This window comes from Pantherophis guttatus, chromosome 2, assembly GCF_059756535.1.
Source record: "Pantherophis guttatus breed Tessera chromosome 2, ASM5975653v1, whole genome shotgun sequence".
Taxonomy (NCBI): domain Eukaryota; kingdom Metazoa; phylum Chordata; class Lepidosauria; order Squamata; family Colubridae; genus Pantherophis; species Pantherophis guttatus.
The window spans coordinates 190,871,113-190,894,936 of record NC_142064.1 but is presented as its reverse complement, the minus strand read 5'-3'; the positions used below and the strand labels follow the sequence as shown (position 1 = coordinate 190,894,936).

Genomic DNA, 23,824 nt, shown 5'->3' with positions numbered 1-23,824 from the left:
TCATTTGTCCAGACAGTTATTTCACTTAAAATCAAGAGAGAGAGTAAGAGAAAGAGAGAGAGAGATGAAAGAGAGAGAGATGAAAGAGAGAGAAAGAATATATATTACACTCAGCTAATACAAAAGCAATATGGTCCATAAGTGTGCAGCTTTTAAGCAGATAAAACACAGGAAAAAGCTTATTTCAGTACTTATTTTCTCACCCACCACTGGAGTGAGAGGCTTTACTCATGGCCAGTCATGCCCTAGTCATGACCAGGTTGGACTACAGATGATCCTCGACTTACAACCACAATTGAGCCTAACATTTCCATTGCTAAGCAAGTCAGTTGTTAAGTGAGTTATGAGTTCTAAGTTATGATATTTTTGCTACACTTGTCAGGCAAATCACTGCAGTTATTAAATTAACCATATGGTTGGTAATCCTAGAATCATTTGTTTTGTGTAACAGGCAACAATATAAATTGGGTGGGTGGGTGGGTGAATTTATTCAGTTAATACAAAATCAGTGTGGTCCATGTGTGTGTGCAACTTTAAGAAATAAATCACAGGAAATGAAGAGCTTCACATCAAGTGCTTACTTTCTCACTCACCATTGCCCAGGTTAGAAGCAACCTATCCCTTGGAAGAAACATGCAATTGTACAAGACACCTGAATTGGCTCTGTATACAGTATCTGATGTTCTAAGAGCTTCAAAGCTTAATTTAATGTAATTTAAAGTCATTTGTTCCTGTTTCTTCTTCCCATAGTGCCACCAGTCATTCGTGTCTATCCTGAAAGTCAGGCACAAGAACCAGGAATATCAGCAAGCCTCAAATGCCATGCAGAAGGCATTCCAAATCCCAAAATGTCCTGGCTAAAGAATGGCATGGCTATCACGCCAAAATTATCCAAGCAGCTCCTTATTTTAGGTAAGGGTAAAAAGAATGTGAGTTTTATCTATCATTGCAGAGTCACAAGGAGATTTCTTTTAATTTTTTTTTACTAATATGTGATCTTATGTCAGCTAGATTGACTTTGCCTTTGTGCTATTCGTATAACATATAACTAGGCCTATATTGTTTGTTAATTTACTGCAGCTCTTTTTTAAATGTAATTTAATTCTTTTGCTAAAGAATTAAGACAGTATTCAATTCTTTTTATCCATTATCAGTTGAGTGATTCTATTGCTGATCATTGCAAATTAGCCATTTTGAACAGAGTCAGTAAAGTTTTCAGCAATATACTTAAGAGCAATAGAATGTTTCCACTGATAGACACACCTAGCTATCCTTTTCAGAAGTTAATAATTTTATTTGGATGGGAAACCATTAAGGAATATCTGGTTTATAAGCAACATTGGGGGAAAAAATCTGAAAGAACATCATAGCACAAACCACTTGCATAATGGTACAAAGAAAACTGCATGGATATGAAAGAAGGTATTACACTTCATTAGTAGTTGGAAAATAGCAACCTAAAGCAAGAAAGATATGACATAGCATGGAATGCTAGACATAGAATATTACACCAAGAATCAATTTCAATTTCAATATCAGCTTTGACTGATTGTGACCAAGCATTCTTATCATATTACATTTTTCTTGCTATATTTTTGTAAGTTTTTTTTTAACTTACCTATACATCACTTACAGATTTACAGGATTGAGATGATTTACAAATATTATAATATAAAGAAAGCAAAGAATAAATGGGGGGGGAGGATTTTCTATTGCCAGAGGTGCTATTATAATGGAACTTGGTACTTTCTCTTAGACTACCAAGAGCCCTGATATCATCCTCTAATGATTTTACTTTCCTGAATACTTTTGAGGGAAGTCTGCTTATTAAGCAGTTGTGGAATTACTATGGGGTTCAGTGATGGAGCTGTACTATTTACAACAGGTAGTCTGTGGTCTGCATACTACTTGAGGGCCAATGATTTTTTTTTTTAATTTGATTTATATGCCGCCCTTCTCCGGAGACTCAGGGCGGCTTACAATGCGTTAAGCAATAGCTGTCATACATTTGTATATTTATACAAAGTCAGCTTATTGCCCCCACAAACTGGGTCCTCAATTTACCTACCTTAGAAAGGATGGAAGGCTGAGTCAACCTTGAGCCTGGTGAGATTCGAACTTACAGTAATTGCAGACAGCTGGTGTTAATCACAATGCTATTAGTCTACTGAGCCACCAGGCCCTTTTGCCCATAAAAGGGAAGAATAAAATACGAAGTATATTTCAATCATATTTCACAATTCCCCCATAATTGCCACTTTTATATATCACACACTCATAATGACAGCATATCTGTAAAAATTCAATTTTCAAAAAAAGGATGCATAGAAGTTCAGAAATGTTAACTGTATGGATATATTTTTCACTTGTCCTTTCCTTATTCTGAGAAAAGATATCAGCATGGATATCTGCAGGATATCCAGAATTTTCCTTCTGTAGGCCATCTCACCTCAAAATATATTGGACAACAGAATCATTCTGAGACTGGCCTACAATCTCTTTAATTTCATCAGAGCTCCCCAGCAAATTAATGTGCTCAGGAGAGCATCCTGACATTTGTTCAGGTTCTGCAACCTTTTGCATTTCCAACTCTTTATGCATTTCTTTTGGTGGTGCTGCAGCAAATGGAAGTGAACTTCATATCAACAGTGTTCGATATGAAGATACAGGTGCCTATACTTGCATTGCTAAAAATGAAGTAGGGGTAGATGAGGACATTTCATCTCTCTTCATTGAAGACTCAGCAAGAAAAACCCGTAAGTTTAATTTATATATCTACTTTCTAATTATATATCCTCTTTTGATGGACTTGAGCGATTTGAACCAAATTGGATTTTGCTTGCATAAAGGACCACATACTAAGGTCTAATTTCAGAATGACTGTTTAGTTCACATTGATCACTAGAAATAAGAATTATTTACAAAACTTTATAGTTTCTTATCTGTGAATTTCTAACTTATTTCTATAGCTTTCATTAGTAAGGTAAACATTCCAGGAGTCTTTGAACATAATGCTTTCAAATTCATTTCTGAAATCGTATATGGTATATGAAGAATACAAACTTGAGAAACCCTCCCCAAGGACCAATTTAAAATGGATTGATCCAGCAGATTGTCTTTGGAGACCTTTCCAAGCTATTCTTTCTGAATTACCAGCTAGCACTGGGTTTTGGCCAAAGTGCTTCAAAATTATGAAAATTGTAATTTCAATCCCTTTAGGTATCAGGCTAAAGAATGCTGCATTAAATTAAATTAAATCTAAATTCATTTAATTAATTAAATCCAATAATAATAGTTAACAGCAGCAGGATTGCATTAGCCTTAATTGTCTTCCCAGCAGCCTTTGCTCTTTTCAGCTCATGACTATGAGACCCATTGCCTTGCTTCACATTCACTAATTAAAATACAATTCATGATTTGAAGAATTGGAAAGACATTAAGATATAATAAACCATCTAGTTCATAATTATGTAACCTAAGTCATAAATTATCTGCAAAACTATAATATGTTCTGGAATATGAAACTATGAGATGGTAGAAAATAATAGTTCCAACTACTGTTTTTAAGGCATTACTCAGGTTAACATTCATTTTCTTTAGATAAAACTAATGATGGCAGTTGAAGCTGTCTGTCCTATTTGGATTGCTTTTGTTATCTTCATCATTCATGCAAATTGCTAGGTGACATTGCCTGTGACAAATACCTTAAAGTCCAATTTACACATAACTTAAAAAAAAATAAGTGTAAAAATGTATGGCGTTCATTCCTGTATGTATATCACAACAAAATCAACAGGAGAGAATTGGAATTGAATTTTGTTGTTGTTGTTGTTATTAGTTGTGAAGTCGTGTCTGACCCATCACGATCCTATGGACCATGTTCCTCCAGGCTTTCCTTCCTCTACCATCCTCTGGAGTCCGTTTAAGCTCACACCTACTGCTTCAGTGACTCCATCCAGCAACCTCATTCTCTGTCAATCTCTTCTTTTGCCCTCAATCTTTCCCAGCATTAGGTTCTTCTCCAATGAGTCTTTCCTTCTTATTAGGTGGCCAAAGTATTTGAGTTTCATCTTCAGGAACTGGCCTTCTAAAGAGCAGTCATGGTTGATCCCCTATAGGACTGACCAGTTTGATCACCTTGCAGTCCAAGGGACTCGTAGGAGTCTTCTCCAGCACCATAGTTCAAAGGCCTCGATTTTTTGGCACTCTGTCTTTCTTATGGTCCAACTTTCACAGCCATACATTGCAACTGGGAAAACCATGGCCTTGACTATATGCACTTTTGTTGGCAGGGTGATGTCTCTGCTTTTTAGTATGCTATCTAGATTTGCCATAGCTTTCCTCTCCAGGAGCAAGTGTCTTTTAAGTTCTTGGCTGCAGTCCCCATCTGCGGTGATCTTGGAGCCCAGGAAAATCAAATCTGCCACTACCTCCATTTCTTCCCCATCTATTTCCCAGGAATTGAGAGGGCCAGATGCCATGATCTTAGTTTTCTTAATGTTGAATTTCAAGCTAACTTTTACACTCTCCTTCTTCACCCGCATCAAGAGGCTCTTTAGTTCCTCTTCACTTTCTGCCATTAGAGTGGTATCATCTGCATATCTGAGGTTGTTGATATTTCTCCCGGCAATCTTAATTCCAACTTTTGATTCATCTAGCCTCACCTTCCTCATGATGTGCTCTGCATATAAGTTAAATAGGTAGGGTGACAGTATACAGCCTTGCCGGACTCTTCCCAATTTTGAACCAATCAGTGGTTCCATGTCCAGTTCTCACTGTTGCTTCTTGACCCGCATATAGGTTTCTCAAGAGACAAATAAGAGGGTCTGGTACTCCCATCTCTTTAAGAACTTGCCACAATTTGTTGTGATCCACACAATCAAAGGCTTTACATAGTCAATGAAGCAGAAGTAGATGCTGGAACTCCCTAGCTTTCTCCATGATCCAGCATATGTTGGCAATTTGCTCTCTAGTTCCTCTGCCTCTTCGAAATCCAACTATACTTCTGGTAGTTCTCGATCCACATACTGCTGGAGCAGTAGTGTAGTATTTTAAGCATAACTTTACTAGCATGTACAATGGTGCAATAGTTTGAACATTCTTTGGCATTGCCTTTCTTTGGAATTGGAATGTAAACTGACCTTTTCCAATCCTGTGGCCACTGTTGAGTTTTCCAAATTTGCTGGCAAATTGAGTGTAGCACTTTTACTGCATCGTCTTTTAAGATTTTGAATAGCTCAGCTGGAATACTGTCACCTCCACTAGCTTTGTTGTTACTCAGATTTCCTAAGGCCCATTTGACTTCACATTCTAGGATGTCTGGCTTGAGGTCAGTGGCCATCCCATCGTGGTTATCTGGGACATTATGTTCATTCTCGTATAGTTTTTCTGTGTAATTTTGCCACCTCTTCTTAATCTCTTCTGCCTCTGTTAGGTCCCTGCCATTTTGGTCCTTTATCATGCCCATCTTTGCATGAAAAGTTCCCTTTATATCTCCAATTTTCTTGAAGAGACCTCTGATCCTCCCTATTCTACTGTTTTCTTCTATTTCTTTGCACTGTTCATTTAAGAAGGCATTCTTATCTCTTCTAGCTATTCTCTGAAATTCTGCAATCAATTGGTTGTATCTTTCTCTTTCTACCTTGCCTTTCGCTTCCCTTCTTTCCTCAGCTATTTCCAGAGCTTCCTCAGACAGACATTTTGCTTTCTTCCGTTTCTTTTTCTTTGGGATGGTTTTAGTTGCTACCTCTTATACAATGTTGCGAACCTCCATCCATAGTTCTTCAGGCACTCTGTCTATCAGATCTAATTCCTTAAATCTATTTGTCACCTCTACTGTATATTCATCAGGGATATGATTTACTTCAAACCTGAGTAGCCTAGTGCTTTCCCCTACTTTCTTCAATTTAAACCTAAATTTTGTGATGAGACGCTCATGATCTGGGCCACAGTCAGCTCCTGGTCTTGTAGAGCTTCTCCATCTTTGGCTGCAGAGCACATAGTCAATCTGATTTCTGTGTTGACCGTCTGGTGATGTCCATGTGTAGAGTCGTCTCTTGGGTTGTTGGAAAATTGAATACATCTGCTAAATAATTTGCTTTCAGTGACGAACAGAATGTTGCCATCTTATGTTAGATGGCAGAATAGCCCTAAAGTCCACAGCTGGAAGAGGCCAGGAGTGCATTGACTATAAGGTAGCCACTACATTAGATATTCTAGTTTACATAAAATAGTGGGATTGTGCTTGGAGGAAAACAGATTATGCTTGTAGCAAGCTGGCCAACATGTACCAAGCTAACCAAGGCTATTCTGAATAGCCTTCTAGGTTGGGAAGACTGTATTAGATCTTTCACATTTAAAAAAAAACATTATAGAGAATTTAAACATATTATCACCACTATTAGCAGAATAATATTTATTGTTGACCTATAGGAAGTTATATATAGCCTAGACATGATTGTGATTGGTACATCTGCTCTACGTGATTACAGTGAGTTGTCTCAAAGATTACCACCCTTATGCAGGCAAAACCCAAGGTACTTTGCTGAACATGATGGTTTTCCTATGTACAAATACTTTGACTAGGAGGGGAGGGGGTGTCTGGAATTCTAACACAGAAATTCAAAATTGATGGGATTCCCTCCAACAACCTCATTTCTCTAGAAAAATACAATCACTTATTACAGAAATTGCTATTGTGTAAGAAAAGAACAAAAGAATATTAACGTCATTTAACTGCTACAATGAAATGTTGACATTGTTTTTTGTTTCCATTTTCTGGCTCTCCCATTTCTCTGATGCTGCAGTTGCAAACATACTGTGGCGAGAGGAAGGTACTGCAGTAACATTGTCTTGTTGTAGTGATAATGTGCTTGTCTGCTTTAATAAATCCATAAGAAACCATTTTCCACTGATCTTCCACTAGTGTTAGCAATGTTGTCCAGTCTCAGTTTAAGGCACAGGCAAACCAATTGCATAATTGGGACAATATAAATACAATAATATACATTTTCAAAGGGGTGCCTAAGACATGATGGGCCAGGCCAGTCTTATTCCACCTGGACATTTTCTACCTACATGGACTTCTTCAACTACGTAGTCATTCTTAAATATTCTGGGAGTTGAAATTCACCCCTCTGAAAAGCATCTAGGTTGGGAGGACTGTATTAGATCTTCCACATGTTAAAAAAAAAAAACCATTATCGAGAATTTAAACATATTATCATTACTATTAGCAGAATAATATTTATTTTTGACCTATAAACTATAGCAACCGGGCCCTGTCATTCTTGCTTCATAATTGTGTTTGTATAGATTATTTAATTAAGCCACATTCTTCAGTGCCATATTTCCTCAATACCCTGTACAGGGCAAAAAAGGGGACACATCATTTCTTTAAGCAAAACAGAACCTTTGCTTACTATTCATGTCTGCTTATTTGGCAGTTATGCATTTGGTTCCGATTTTGGTGCATTTTGTACACAGCTTTAAACAATCAAATATTTTCAAGGTTCAAATATTCCTTATAACATCTCACAAAAGCCTTGGAAGGCATCCAACCCTGGCCTTATTCCACACTATCATGCTTGAAAAATATATGAGATTGCAAAATAAAACAGTCACTATGAAATGTTCCTTTGGAAAGCAAACATTAGGTCATTTGCAAAAAGGGAAGGGATGGGTAGGGTAGGGTAGGGTAGGGTAGGATAGGATATGATTAGTGGTGGGTTGCTACCGGTTCACCCCGGATCAGGTGAACGAGTAGTGGTGGCGGGAGGCACATGCATATACGCCCACAAGCAAACCTGTAGCGACAGGTTTTGAAACCCGCCCCTGGATACGATACGATATGATACGATACGATATGACACAACACAACACAACAGAATAGTGTCATGGATGCTGACATTTCAGGTTTAAAGATATTATATGAAAATACAAGATACATATTCATCCATGTATCAAAATATAATTTTATTTATAAATGTTTTTATATATTTGCACATGCAAAAAATTCCGCATGGGAATTCTTGTTTAACTTTTTGAACTTAACAAATGCTGATTATGACCAAATGTGTTCATAGCTAACTTTCTAGACCTTTGGCAGACCTATAAACAGCTTGACATCCTGCTAAATTACTGAAATAATCCATATTGATGGCACCCTGTGATGAAAGGCTGTATCCCTTAGCCCTTAGCATCATAAGGCTTCTTAGATTGTTTAGAACTCTTATTAAAGACATTAGTAATAGTGACATAACAGTGAAATGAACTTTGCAATAAAGAAAACACAAGATATTACACTTTCAGGATCTCCTACAGTTTTCAGCTTGGCTCTTGGGCTCAAGAAGCAGCAGATCAGACCTACAGAAACTCCCCCCCTCCTTTCTTTCAACTCTCTAATGCCCTCATTCATTTCTCATGATATGAAAGTAGAAATAGTCACACATGATTAAGTAGAGAAATAGCAAACAGACAAGTAGACATATAAAATGTCTATTACAAAATGCTGAGAAAATCAGAAAGGCAGTTTTAAGATTAATTTCGAGCAAATGTAACATCATAGATGATGGCAATAAATGTTGCAGTGCCTTCTGAGTTGCTATGTCAGTTATTCCTGAATTTTAAAATTTGCTGTACTGGGTATTTCAGAAACAGGACAAGACAATCAGACTGCAAATAATGAAAAGACAGCCAGATTATAGATATAATGATAGGAGAAAATTAAATTTTGCTCATCTGCAAAAAGATTGTGAGAACCATTCTTTGTTTATAATGCTGTGCTGTATTGCAAGTTAATATCCCTGAGAGAAAACTTATTCAGTCACGGGGTTACATTATCTTTCTTTGAAATCAATTCAATAGGATACTTCAAATGGGAAAAAAAAAGAAAGAAACAAGGATGTTTCTTGGAAGAGAATGCTATGTGAAATGAAGAATTCTAAAAGCCCATTTGGAGCTAAACTCTATTCAAAATACAAAATAATTGAAACAGAATACTGTACTTTATAAAAGTAGACATAATTTTTAGCATTGAAATACTGGTTCTCATTGAATTCAGAGCACAATATGCAGTATTCTAATAGAAAATGTATTATGAATGTGTGTTTGCATCACTAATAAATACGCAAACAACATTAAATACATTCTTGATGTTACCATTAGCAACTGTTTTAAGAATATGACATCAAATCTAGAATGTGGATCGTGTATTTTCATCAAAACAGTTGTGCAGAATAGGAAGTCAGTATGCATGAATTCACAATTACACATAAATTACTGCATGATTGTTACAATTTGATTAAAAATCTCCTAATTTTATATATCTACAGAAATGTGCACTCATTTCATCAGAGGCCAAACTCCACCTTCCAAATGTGCATATTTAAATTCTTGTTGAATGGGAACTGAAAAGGTTCTCAGTAATGAACTGTTACCTAAGAAACTTGGAGCCAAAGAGTCTTTAACTGATCCACAGCAATTAAAGCTGCCATCCTTTCAGAAATGCATGGTTCCTCACTCCAGCATCATATTTAAGCTTCATTCTTCTAGGACCATTTTGATGCCTTAACTGGGGTATTTCTGTGGTATAACTCGGAGGCTAAACATCATAGGCTGAAACATAATAAGATTGAATAATCCGGGTACCATTGTGTTTCTTAGCTCTATTTTTCTGCAAGTTCACATCCTTTAACCAAGAAAATAAGTATTATCTGGAACTGGTTTTTTTTAAAGAAATTATCCCAATCAAAGGCCTTTTTATATTATTAAACTGTCTCTGATTCTGACAATGCATTCTCAGTTGGAGTAATAGCATGATTTGAATTATCTCTCCTTGAAATAAACGGGAGTGAAAGTGGTTAACCTAAACTGGATTAATTTCCAGTCCTGGAAGCATGTGATCTGCTCCAGAACATTTCTAGTCTGAACAGGACTTGGGGAATCACTAGCTGAAGTAGAATTACAATCTATAGCAGCTGATATTTTAAATTAATATATATATGTACATTCCATGCAAAAAAAAAAGTAGTAAAACAAAATTTGACCACAACAGAACTATGGATGTTGGGCAGATAAGTACACTATCAATATCACTTGGAATGACAGTAGCCATTACAAAACAGCCAGTATAAATCTGTAACTCTGATCATGTGTATCGATTGGATTGCTGAAAAATGATGGAAAAGCTGCTCAATACAGCATACAATGTATTTATTACTGCTTCTGCATGTAATGGAAAATGAAGTCCTCTGCCTAAGTCATGGGACATTCTGATTAAGCACAAATGTAGAATGCAATCTTTTACTAGCAGCTCATTGACAAATTATTTTTCTCAAACTTCTGGAATGCCCCAGTTTTCACAGATGAGTGCTGTTGCAATGCTAAAAGGTTCCATATTTGTGAATTAGAGTTTGCCAAATTTCAAAAATGTCTTTGCTTTGGTGGCTATGAGAACTGACCAATCCCCAAAGGCTATTGGACACCAAACAAAATATTCCCTGAAAGCCATAGATAACATGTGTTGCTTCAGTTTGGAACGATGTGCAATACATTATAGGACTGCCTATAATATAATATAAATGCCTGCATTTGAGGCATTTTCCTGAAAAACCAAAATGGTTAGCGGTCTCTTTTTTCATGTAAAGGAAGGAAGCCTGATTGTCTGATTAACAGACCCATGACCCCAGTTTCTTATTTGAATATTTGAAGTTTCGACTGCTACCACCAAGGCAAAACATTTTTGGGTCTACCTGTACCTCTTTTCCCACACCTTGAAGCCGTACTTGTGATATGAACTTTAATTTTGTGAATGCACCAAAAGCATCCTAATTTTTAGGTGTTTTTCCTTTTCCTTCCAGCCTTTCCTTGTTAGTACTTTCCTTTTCTGGTTTAGCTTTCATTTTGCTTTTAGACATAGGAAATGTGACTTTTCTTCCCTTGCTCTTTTTGTTCTGTTTTTTTCTTCAAGGGCTCAGTGTGGGAAGTATGTTCTATGTCTTTTCTGAGGATGGAATCACAATAATTCAACCAACTGACTGTGAGATCCAGAGACATATCAAACCAAACGAAAAAGTGTTCACCAGTTATGTAAGTCTGGGGTCATGAATAATATCCAGAATATTGATAATGTTGATCTAATGAAGGGATTATTAAACTCTGTAGATGGTGGCTTCTAAGTGATAAGTGGTATCGCCCCATAACCAAAATTTCCTTGATAATGTGTTGAAGAAATAAATACACTTCTTAGTTTTAATAACTAAAACTTAATCTATATACTAGGGGGATTTATAAATTTTGTGGTACTGTAATGGATTTATAATGGGAGCAAGCACAAAATGAATTTTTAACAGTGTCCCTTCTTGCCTGTGCAAGCCATATCAAGGGATTTTTTTAAAAAAAAATATTGTGACAACCTTCCCCCAATTTGTTCTAAGGTGGGATCCCTCTGGAGGGCCAAATTATCGGGTTTCAAGCCACAGATTGAGAAACATGAGCCTAATTTGAGCCTCGCTTAATTGAGAAACATGAGCCTAATTGAATTATGAAAAGGGAGAACAAGTTATAAAAATGTGTATGAATAAAAAAGTACAACGATGAGTTTGATGCTTGTTTGTTGATATGGTACATTGCATTTGGCTATAGAAAATGCAATTTTGAATGCAGAACAACAGATCCAATCTGAAAGTTAATGTTCATGCTGGAGAGAGATGCTTTGAGTTTTTGGGGCAAGGTGGATTATACAACTAAATAATAAATAAAGCAACAATAAAAATAAAACAATAATAATAAAACAAGTATTGCATACTAAAGAACACAAGGCTGTTTCTAGTACAAGAAAGAAAATTTCTGTACTTAAGTACATAAGCAAGTGCATAAATTTTACTTAATGTCCTCGGGTTTAGGAAGGGAGGATTTCCTCTTTGTGAATATGTTTGAGAGAAATTCAAATTCTGTTCTTTTTTTTATTTCAGGCAGATATCTGTCCTACTCTTGAAGGTGAAGTTGTTCAGTCTTGCCTCTGGGCTTCTGCTGTCAATGTTAGAGACAAATATATTTATGTTACTCAGCCTAAGTGGAATAGAATAATGATCCTTGATATTCAGACACAGAAAATAATTCAGGTAATCTTACAGTGACAACTAGTTGTTTTAAAATGGGGAAAATAGCCTTTTCAGTGCAAAGAATTTTGCTGTTTCCCTGAGGAGATTCTAGCTATTACTTTAACCATGGCTTGCAGTTTACTGTTTGGTCTGTTTGTTGAGGGGGAGACCCCTATTTGCTGCTTGTTATAAATACGACAAGGTTTCTATTACAAGCAAGATAAAATGGCCAGTAGAAAAAGGGTCATTATTACATGAACACTTCTAATGGGTTCTTTAAAAAAATCAATGAACATATGCATGTATGATTCTAAGAATTTGCTAAGACTAAGATTATTTTCTTGTACCAATATTCAATATAACATATGCTTTATTTTATTTTATTTATTTTGTCAAGCATGTATTAGATAACCGATATAAGTATAAACATGATTATAAATACATGAAATGGATACAAATAAAAAGGAATATTATGTGACCAGATCCAATATATAAGTATATCAAGGTTCTATCCTGTTGCAAGAATATATGTAGTACATGAAGTCTGATCTTTGCGCATCATCCTTACTTAAAATAGATCCTTTTGAGTACAATGGAAACCAATAATAAGGTTTTCTACAGTGATGACTTCATATGCACTGAAATTAGTGACCTTGACTTCCAAGTAGTCATTCCATTCCATTGACTTCCACCATGACATGGTGTAATATCTGATGTAGTTCTTCTTCATCTGAGGTTGTATTTGCCTACTTCTAAAAACTGCTAAGGACCAGATGATTTTTACTGTGTCCTGATGCATAAAACCATAGAACTCAAAGAAGGCATACTTTCTTTTTCAAATGACTCTGTGTGTGTGTGTGTGTGTGTGTGTGTGTGTAGAGAGAGAGAGAGGGAGGGAGGGAGGGAGAGGGAGAGGGATTTGGACAAATGGCAAGCAGTTTACATAGCAGGGGATGTTCCAAAGCTCTTCATAGCTGGATGTAATTTATTTATTTATTTATTATTTATTACATGTATTTATATGCCGCCATTCTCCCGAAGGACTCAGGGTGGCGAACACAAGTTAAGAAACAAGTACAATAAAATCCCATTTTAAACCAAATAACTAATTAATAGTAAATAATAAAACCCATAATGAAAACGTAATGAACGTATGGAAAAAAGCCATTAGACCTAGGTCTTTTGTAGATGCCAATGGCATGAATCTGGAGGCAAATTGCATATGTAATAAGGATGTTGGGGGATCATCTGCATACATTAGCACTACTAACATAAGGAGCAGGTCTCAGTAGGCCATGAGGTCTTCTACAGGGCATTTACAGTAGAAATGGCAGGCTATATTGTCTAATTTTAATAGAAAATGAAAAACATATCCTCATTAGCAATTCTCATTCGCAGTTTGTTAACTGTGTTAGTTTCCAGATTCAGAGATTGCGTTCCCTCTTCATGAAAAAGAACTAACCCAACTGATTTTTGTTGTTGTTTTGTTGTTTCTTTGAAGTCTCTGGATGTTGATCCTATGCCAGTGAAGTTACATTATGATAAATCACATGACCAAATATGGATACTTAGCTGGGGGGATAAGAAGAAGTCCCATCCAACACTACAGGTAAGTTTCCAATGAGTTTAATAGCTCAATGTGTATTTATAGTTTTCTATAAACAGGGTTTTAAAAATAGAAATACAGTATAATTGTTCATTTGCATACCAATTTTGCACCCTCCTCTGCTCCTCTGTTTAGAGTAGTTCCATCTTTTGTTTTATTTTGAGCAGTCTGAAAACAGAACTGACAGCCAGAAACATGCTTGTTGAAAGGTACTGCCAATTTCAGTGTCACTGGGTGAAGATATTCCAACATTATTGAGCAGTTTTTGATCTCCAAGAATTATCACTTAATGAAAGAGCAAGAGAAGATGCTTTCTGTTGATTTGTCCTCTTCTGCAGCCTCTTGCTTCAACCTCCTTAGTTTTGAAGGAGATCATCCCACAGAATAGATTCTGGAGATGGGGGCAAGGAGATGATGAAGGAAAGAAGAATTAGCAACCTCTTTCCTTCTCTTGTTTGCAAGATCTCCACTAGATCAAAAGCTATCCTTCAAGCATAATGGGATCATAGAAGTCCACCACCCATTCTTCTTATCGTCATTTAAGCAGACATCATTTTTAATTATTTGCAGTTAGTTTTAGAGTTACCCCAAATGCTAGTTCTCTCCTTTTATTTCTTTTATTTTGCTATTATTTTCTTTCTCTTATTTTTTTTGATTTTCTCCATCTAGAAAACCCATCATCCTTCTCTTAACGTGCCACAATCTAGTTATGGATTGCAAGCCACCACAAAATACATCCAATTTAAAAAATTCAGGGTTATGGAGTTATTCCCCGATCCAAAAAAATTGCTGGGTCTCATGGAGAAGTTTAAATAAGCTTGAATCCTGGAACCAAACTGTTTTTCGTTTGCTACACAGAACATGCTTTGTATGAATGCTCTTATCTTTGCCAGTTTCCTAGGTATTGTAATTTGGATTATTGAAATAAACAACGACAAAAGTTTTTAGAAAGACAATATTCTGTAAGTGTAGATTACCTTCCAGCACTGTGGAGACAGAAAGAAAGATGTCCCTACACAATTCTAGCATTAGCCCTACTCACAGCCTTTCATTTATGCTCGTAGAAACCTATGGACTTGTGCTGCTTGTTCTTATAACTAATGATACCTTCAATATCATTCTCTGTCTACCCATTGTAATAGTGACCAAGCCATCTCTATATGCAAATGATCATGGCACAAAAACTAAATCACTGTGGGTCCACTGTACAAGCTCCTAATTGTCTGAACTGTAACATTTAGCAGATTATTTCATACAAATTGTAGAATATGTATACTGCATTACTCTAATTTTGCTTATATTGTATTAGGAAGGAAAGGTAAAATATACTGTATTTTCCTGATTAAATCTCTTCATCAAGAAATATAATATTTTAGCAGTATAATGAAGAAAACTCTAAATATACCAAACAAAATATTTGAAGCAATTTTTTAAAGGCTTTGGCAGTTTTGGTAGTGTGATTTTTTTAGCTGTACATTCTAAAGCACTGGTCCTAACTTTTTGGCACCAGGGACCAGTTTTGTGGAAGACAATTTTTATATGGACCAGGGGAGGTGGTTTGGGCTTTGCTCACTTGTCCACCGCACACTTCTAGCTATGTATAATGGTTCCTAATTGTCAACAGACCAGTACTGTGGCCTGGGGATTAGAAACCCCTGCTCTAAAGCAGTCCTGCTCAACAATAGATTTCTAATGAGTTTGTTGATGAGTAGCTATGTTGAATCAAAAACACCTTCCTACAAAAGAATCCAAGAATGTAAACACTTTCTTTAAGATTTCACCTTTATGTTTTGCTGATTTTACTGGAGAGTTGAAAAGGAGAGTTTCCCTAAAAATAAAGAACTTCATGTTTAAAGATTAGACTTAAAAAAAAAAATAGAATAGTAAAAAAAATCATTTTCTCATTTCCACACCTCATCTTCTTAAAGCTATAATACATATACCCTGTTTCCCCCAAAATAAGACAATTGGGCTTTTGAGCACATAGCAATAAGGCCAAGCACTTATTTCAGGGTTCAAAAAAAAAAAATACAGGTTCTTATTTTTGGGGAAACACGGTACTTTTATAGAAATGATTAGTTACTATAACTTTGCTGTGGACAATTAACACAATAAATTGGCCTTGTGTATTTACACTAGCATGGGACGCGGTGGCTCAGTGGCTAAGACGCTGAGCTTGTGGATCAAAAGGTCGGCAGTTCAGCGGTTTGATCCCTAGTGCCGTATAATGGGGTGAGCTCCCGTTACTTGTCCCAGCTTCTGCCAACTTAGCAGTTCGAAAGCACGTAAAAAATGCAACTAGAAAAATAGGGACCATCTTTGGTGGGAAGGTAACAGTGTTCCGTGCACCTTTGGTGTTTAGTCATGCCGGCCACATGACCACGGAGACATCTTCGGACAGCGCTGGCTCTTCGGCTTTGAAATGGAGATGAGCACCACCCCCTAGAGCTGGGAACAATTAGCACATATGTGCGAGGGGAACCTTTACCTTTATTTACATTAGATTAAATAAATGTGAATATAACATCCATGTTCATTGTAGCTAATGTAGAAAAATTATTGCAGGATTTGATGTGGGATAGTTTCAGGTCCTGCATGACTGCATTGCATAGCAGTATGAACAGCTTTTTTTTTTTTTTTTTAATTTGATTTATATGCCGCCCTTCTCCGGAGACTCAGGGCGGCTTACAGTGCGCTAAGCAATAGCCTTCATACTTTTGTATATTTTATACAAAGTCAGCTTATTGCCCCCACAAACTGGGTCCTCATTTAACCTACCTTAGAAAGGATGGAAGGCTGAGTCAACCTTGAGCCTTGGAGAGATTCGAACCAGCAGTAAATTGCAGGCAGCTGTGTTAATAACAGGGTGCTTTAAACCACTGTAGTACCAAGGCTCTTCAAGCTAGTACCAAGCTTGAATGTAAATTGAAATTATTCTCTGATCTTACAAACCTACACAGAGATGCCATTTCATTAACATACTTATTTTTAGGAACTGATGTAACCATCATTTTGGCTTATGGAATACTATTATGCAGATGACCACAATCTTGTTGGTCTCATATGCATTTTAGGCCTTCAAAACATTTATTTCTTTTCTAGCTCCTATCAATGGCCAATGTTTGTTTATTTATGGTAGGTAATATCAGAAGCAAGTACAGGAGAGAACCAGCAGATCATTGGTACCCACCTGACTGGAATGGACGATTATTTTATTCCACCTACAAATCTGATTATCAATCACATCAGGTAAGAGTTCTCTAACAGTTGTACCTTCAGGCTAACAATTCTTCTGAATCACAGGTAATACTGGTTTGATTTTGTACTCTTGCCCCCCCCAAAAAAAACCCCTCATGAAGAAGACATAACATCTTCTGTAAAGCCTCTTGTGAGTGTAGAATCATGATATGATATCAGACAGACAAAATGGACCCCAAGAAGCAATGGAGCAGTCATGACTAGCCTGATAGAATTATCCACTAGTTCATCTATTCTCAAGATTGTCACTGAGTTTTAATTTAATTTAATGAAAATTTCAACTGATAATTTTCATTTTATTTTATTTCATTTTAAGTTTTGGTCTAATAAATGGATTTCAGCTTTTGCAGTCTGATGCGTATTCAGTATGTTTTCAGCAGAGATGGGATTCAAATCCCAGGGCTACCAGTTTGCTATCAGTAACACGCAGGTGGGCGCTCACTTTGCAAGCGCGCAGTACTTCTGTTCATGCGCAGAGCATTTTTGATGATGTGTAGGCAGGTGGGTGGAACCTCCCGCCGCCACCACTACTAGTTCACCCAAACTGGGGCAAACTGGTCGAAACCCATCCCTGGTTTTCAGGAAGAAAATTAACAATGCAGCTAAGTTGGAATACCTCCCCACCGTGTTAGAACATGATTCGAGGAATTCTTATCTATGTCTTTCTACTCTTGACTGAGAGCCATTGCAAATGCACCATCTAGTCCAGGGGTCCCCTACCTCTGGGCCATGGCCCACTACCAGGCCTTGAGCTGTTTGGAACCAGGCTGCGGAAGTGGTGGGCAAGAGCACATGCGCGCGTCCACACATGCCTGAGCAGCAGGCAAGCATGTGTATGCATGCTCCACTTGCACAAACAGCAGGTCCGCATGCCTGTTGCTCACACAGAAAAATTCCTACTGGTCTGCAAAGCCAATAAGGTTGGGGAACCCTGATCTAGTCATAAAGCAATATCATCAATATTTATGAAGCCAGTTGATTGTACAATATCCAGAACCATTTCCAGTGAGTTGCCATAAATTTGCCATGACAACACAGTGCTATTTTTTTGTTGTTATTTGTTTTAATGAAGGAAAAAACCCCTATGCTTTGTTTTAATTTCAGAAATGATATATGTTTGCTTTAAGTAGCAATATACATTTGCACAGCCAATGGTGACATACAAATTATTATTATTCATGCATGTATACACATATGTATACTAATATTCCAATTCCAGATGTTTATTTTTATTTTAATTAGCATATGATATCTACAGAGGTCATGCAAACAGTGATATACAAATTCAGATTAATAAAGCATCAGCAAATATATACAAAATATATTTTGTTATATGCAGTATATACTGTATGTACGTAATACACACATACATACACACACAGTACATACATACAGTATATATATAACAAAATATGTGGACAATACAATAAAATAAAATATTAAATTAATCATAAGAAAACCACAATAATATGGATCCATAGATTTCCAATGGGATTCCAGGTGTAATCTAGGTGAAGTGGAGTTTTGCAATAATTAAATCATTGGATTAAAGCTCAGGAAACCCAGGTTTAAGTCATGCAAATTGGCTAGATAACTTTGACCTGCCCCGCCCCCCCACATCCAAATCATATCACAGGATTGCTATAGTGGGGATAACCTGAAATGGAATCCCTGGGTCAATTACCCTGAGGTCTTGGACGAAAGGAGTAATATAAGTGTAATAAATAGACTTTGATCATGATCAGACTTGTGATTTTACCATGACAAAGGTAGCTCTCCCTTCTTGCCACTGCTCTGATGAGAAAATCATGTCTGGCATGTTTCAAGTCAGACCATGAATGACTTGGAATAGGCCCATCGCTACCATGGTGGCCGTGAACTCCCGAGCTGCTTCCAAGGCTAGCCCCAGGGAGAGCAAATTAAAGTCCTCCAGGATTATAAACCTGGAGAATTCCACAGCCAACCCTGAGATGGCATCCAGCAGCTCAGGCAGGGAGATTGCCATGGGTTGCTGTTACAATAGCACCAATCCCAAATGACCGTGCGAGCCTATCTTCAATTTTGCAGTTTAGATTTCAAGTAAGAAGTTCACACATATTTGCATGTCAACTCAAACAATGATTTAGCACACTGTCCCAAAAATGGAGTGAGCTACAGTCAGATAAGACAGGTGATGGAGTTTGCAAGAATCCCTGTACTATATATTATTATCTCATATGGAATGACAAAAGTATTGATGTCAATATAAATTAATGATTTTTGAAGCTGCCTCCTTGAGGAAGTCATAATTAGTAATGTTCAAATTCTGGGTTTGAACAACAACAACAACAAAATCTAGCCACCAAGAGGAAAGAAATGGAGGGAATGTACAGTAAATGCTTGAGTGCTTATTTAATAACAGCAGGTGTATCATTGATCTGTCTCATTCACCTGTCAATGTAACCCTGGCTACGTCTCCTAAGAAATCTCCATGAGCATATAAATCCGACTACCAGATGTCAGTTTAGACCTGTGTTTCTCAAACTTGGCAGCTTTTAGGTATGTAAACTTCAACTCCCGGAATTCCCCAGCCAGCCATGGGGAAGGAAGTTGAAGTCTATATGTCTTAAAGTTACCACTGGTTTATACTGCAGCCTTACATTTATTGTAAGCATAGAAGAGCTTTAAATAAAGTATTTTTCTTTAAAATGTACTTCAATGCATCCTGATATAAAGGAACAGCAGGCATAATCTTATTACTCCTTAATCACACACCATTTTCATTTTCTGCACTAGATTTCTTTTTTAATTTGTAATTGATGCAAGACAAACTAAATCCCAGAGTTATTTGCAGGATCAGAGAATATAAAACCTTTTTTCTTAAGGAATGAATTTTTATGCATGAGATTGTGCAGCTTTCAACTCTCTTTTTCTGTTTACATATGCACATAAACACATAACTATGCACTATCCACCACAATCCCAAAACTCTTTGTGGTTTACAATAATGATTATTATTTGGAAAAAGAATGAGTTTCAATGTACTAGAACTGTCAGAAATATGGTTTTCAATCGAAAGAAATGGCATATTAGGACCATGGTTATCTGGAGGGGAAAAATCACAAACTGTATCGATTGAGATTGAGAAATTACAAAAGCCCATTCCAAATTAATGCTGTTATATATCTGGTCTTTGTGGTCATCCAGATTTGGTAGTCCAAATACCATAATCTTATTATTTTGATTTCTCCAGATGGAAGGACCATCCACGTAGAACATTATCTATTAATTCTTTTGAATTCAAGTCACAATGGGAGATACCATCTTTTCAATTCAAGATAGATTGTGATGGCGAACCTATGGCATGTGTGCCGGAAGTGGCATGCAGAGCCATCTCTCCGGGCACGCCAGCCATAGCCCATTGCTCTTCCGGATTCCAAGGTGCACATGTGTGCTGACCAGCTGGTCTTCACGCACACAGGAGCGCTGGAAACCAGAACAACAGCTCCCCAGCACGCATGCGTGTGCCGGGAAGCTATGCGTCTGGTTTCCAGCGTGCACATGCATGCAAGGCCAGCTGATCTTTGTGCATGCATATGCTCCAGAAACCAGAAGACCAGGTGGCCGGGGCACATGTACATGCTAGAGAGCTGCTCATGCACGCACACACGCTCCTGTGTTGGCACTCAGTGCTGAAAAGATTCGCCAGCACTGACTTAGTGTTTCTTCAACTCTTCTAACACTCTTCCACCTCATTCTGTTTAATAAGTATTTTCTGCAAAGGAAGGAAGGGTTTAAAGGGTATCAGGATATACTGTCATCTACCCCCCAAAAAAATCTAACACCATATGTGTCCCCAGCTAGTTCTTCTATACAGACATTTATATTTTGCAATGGATGTAGATTTAGTAAACCCTTTGATTTCAAACGTCTATGCTACCAATGGCTAAGAAGCAACTCAATGAGAACACTGAGAAAAGACTTACATATCTTGAAAAAAAATAGTTTTCTGTATCACTTATTGAGGTCAGGTTTACAGTATATTAGTCTGATATATTTAAAAATCTTTATGCAATGTAAACATACATTAAGACACTGAAAAGCAATAACGAGAAGGACAATGCTACTTTTTTTTTTTTTGCAAGAGACTTAAAGCAAATGCTAGAAGCAATGATCTTCTGCTATTACCTAAAAATGTCCTCTGGCGTTTCACCATTTCAATCTCTTAAAATCTTGAAAGCACAGAATCCATTTATTCCATGGTACAAAACTTGACAGGGTGTTGTTTCACCTTTAATGTCTTTTCCCTGAATATCTCTGTGTGTCCAACTAAATATATTCTATTGCAGCTCAGAATTAAGCTCTATGTGGCATTAAACAAGGTAAAATTTCTTTGCCTCATTCCTTCCCTTGATCAAAATATAGTGTGACATTTGATCTAAGCAAGGTTGGGTAAGATGAGGCTTCAGAATTGGTGGTTGCCTAAAGCTTCTTTGGAGTTTTCATCAAACTGTAATTTTCACTGTGACAGATGAGAAGTTATTAAAGAGGCGGCAGTGGTCATACTAAATATTTGAAATTAATTTATTGTTCATGGTATCTAATTTCTGTGCTCAGTTCATTCACTGTTTATGATGTTCACTCCACATTTTTGGAAGGTGGGCCATAGTATCTCATACCTGAGACTGAAGTTTGGCATTTCACCTGAAAATGAAAGGTAAACCTCTTGCTATAAAGGGTCCTTAAATAAATGTTGGTTTTGAGCACTTGGGCACCATAAACTTGCTCACTCATGAATGGAACCACGTTTCTTAAAGTGCATAGTTAGTTCTACCATGTTTTGCTTTTTATTTACAGGTTTGGCTTTATCTTCAATAAGTCGAAGGCTGCAGTTCACAAAATTGATCTGGAAACCATGGCTCATATCAAAACTATCAGCTTTGGAAACTACAGCTGCCTACCCCAAGCCATGGCCTACACTCACTTGGGAGGTTATTTCTTTGTGCAGTGCAAAGCAAACAAGTCCATACCAAGAATTCCACAACTTATAATTGACAGTGTTACAGATTCTGTTATTGGTCCCAATGATGATGTATCAGGTACTCCCTACATCTCTCCAGATGGACGTTATTTGGTCAGTGCAGATGAAGAGAGCAGAAGGATCAGAGTCCAGGCCATAACAGTCCAAGGAGAAATCAAGTTGATTTATGATTTACAAACCTCTATGCACATATCTCATCTGACATTCCAATCCTCTTTCACTGAAGCCAATCAGTATTATATTTATGCTTCTTCACATTTGCAAACAGATGTGCTTTTTATTGAGTTGTCGACAGGGAAAATGGACCTCTTGAAGAACTTAAAAGACCCTATCAGACCTAAAGACTGGCCCTGGAACAGCTACAACAGAATTATCCAAGACAGTGGATTATTTGGTCAATATCTTCTAACACCAGCAAAGAGTTCACTCTTTATAATTAATGGCAGACAAAATACATTACGCTGTGAAGTTTCAGGAATCAAGAAGGGCAACACAGTAGTCTGGGTAGGAGATGTATGAAAAATATACGAAAGGAAAAAGAAACCAGAACTTTCAGGAGAAAAAAAAGGACTGATTGAACATTTAACTGCAGCAAAAAAATATATATGCAGTAGCATTGTATATTTTTACACTGAGGGGGGAAACTGGTATACATTTCACAGTAGAAGACTGGCCTATTGCAAATAGGGTATGATCTGCTAATTGGAATTGGTTGTACTAGGAATTTATGTTGAGTCTGATTTAATGACTTAATGTATGGAATATACCCTGGGAAAGGAATGATTCACCTGAGATGCTATAAGTAACATCCTATAAGAGCCTCACTTTTGACTTGAAAGGCTGATCAATCTTTCGGTTCTCTCTAGGTAATTGGTTTTCATTCTGTTATTCCAGCATAACATTTTGTATACAACATTGTGCCATGTGGCATGAGATCAACCCTGTCACTTAGATATTTTATTTTTGCAAGGATGGAAGAGCTGGACGAATTTAGACTTTATAGAGCCATTCATGTCAAAGATTTCTGGAATCATTCTGTATAGCAGATAATATCAAGGCAAAAGGTCTGCATATTTTAAAAGGCAATATTTCCACTCATCTAAAAACAGACTGAGGCAGTAAGGTGGAAACCGGACTACGTGTTGTTTCAACTTCTGCTACTCCTACATATTTCAGGGGTGGCAGTCTTTCCCCAGTCCCTCTCTTGTCGTGAGAGTATCGTACTGAAGACACTGCAGTAAGGCAACACTTAAGAAGTGACAAATCAAGGATAGAGAGGGAAGTATGAAATTGATTCAGAAAAAAATGGAAAGAAAGAAATACTGGATTTAGTCCAGATGTAATCATGTTTGGAACAGACCAACCGAAATTGTTAGGAGTAGGATTTCCATTGTAAGCCATGGTTTTCTCTTTAGATAATACAGTTCCTTCAAAGGTTAAAATTTATATGCGCACACACACACACGCACGCACGCACATACACATGTATAACCAAATGATATTGTATTAGATCTTTCTCTCAGACCTAACCCAAGCACGTATATCTGATGTAGCCGGAGTTGCAGAACCTCCCAATCTAGGAAACTTTGTTTAAGGTGTCAATAAATGAACAAATATGCAAATATCTTCTATGTAATCCACAAAGAGATATATTAGTTTATTTTTTGAACAGCATCAGCCATACAAAGTGTACAAAAATAAGCTGCTATTTTAGCATTAGAGAAAAAGAAGCAGTACTGTTTCCAGTGCAGAAACATTTTTCAGAAAGCATTTATTCCCCTTCATTTAAAATTTACCATTAGTCAAAGAAATTGGGGCCCTTCGTAGAAACAATAGATA

At 37.0% G+C, this 23,824-nt stretch overlaps 1 protein-coding gene across 4 annotated transcripts in view; it reads left to right on the top strand.

Annotated features, from left to right (window-relative positions):
• Positions 1-22,528, top strand: part of FSTL4 (follistatin like 4) — a 462,461-nt gene extending 439,933 nt beyond the window's left edge. For 2 of the 4 annotated variants that reach the window (XM_034404188.2, XM_034404195.2), the window contains exons 9-16: positions 751-912; positions 2,622-2,756; positions 6,807-6,833; positions 10,970-11,088; positions 11,973-12,122; positions 13,603-13,710; positions 16,847-16,956; positions 21,802-22,528. In XM_034404188.2, the coding sequence (XP_034260079.2) occupies positions 751-912; positions 2,622-2,756; positions 6,807-6,833; positions 10,970-11,088; positions 11,973-12,122; positions 13,603-13,710; positions 16,847-16,956; positions 21,802-22,504 (1,514 nt within the window). In that variant the 3' untranslated portion in view covers positions 22,505-22,528. The remainder of the gene's footprint in view (positions 1-750; positions 913-2,621; positions 2,757-6,806; positions 6,834-10,969; positions 11,089-11,972; positions 12,123-13,602; positions 13,711-16,846; positions 16,957-21,801) is intronic. The other 2 variants (XM_034404203.2, XM_087883660.1) reach the window with 1 other exon arrangement.
• Positions 22,529-23,824: the final 1,296 nt, after the last annotated feature.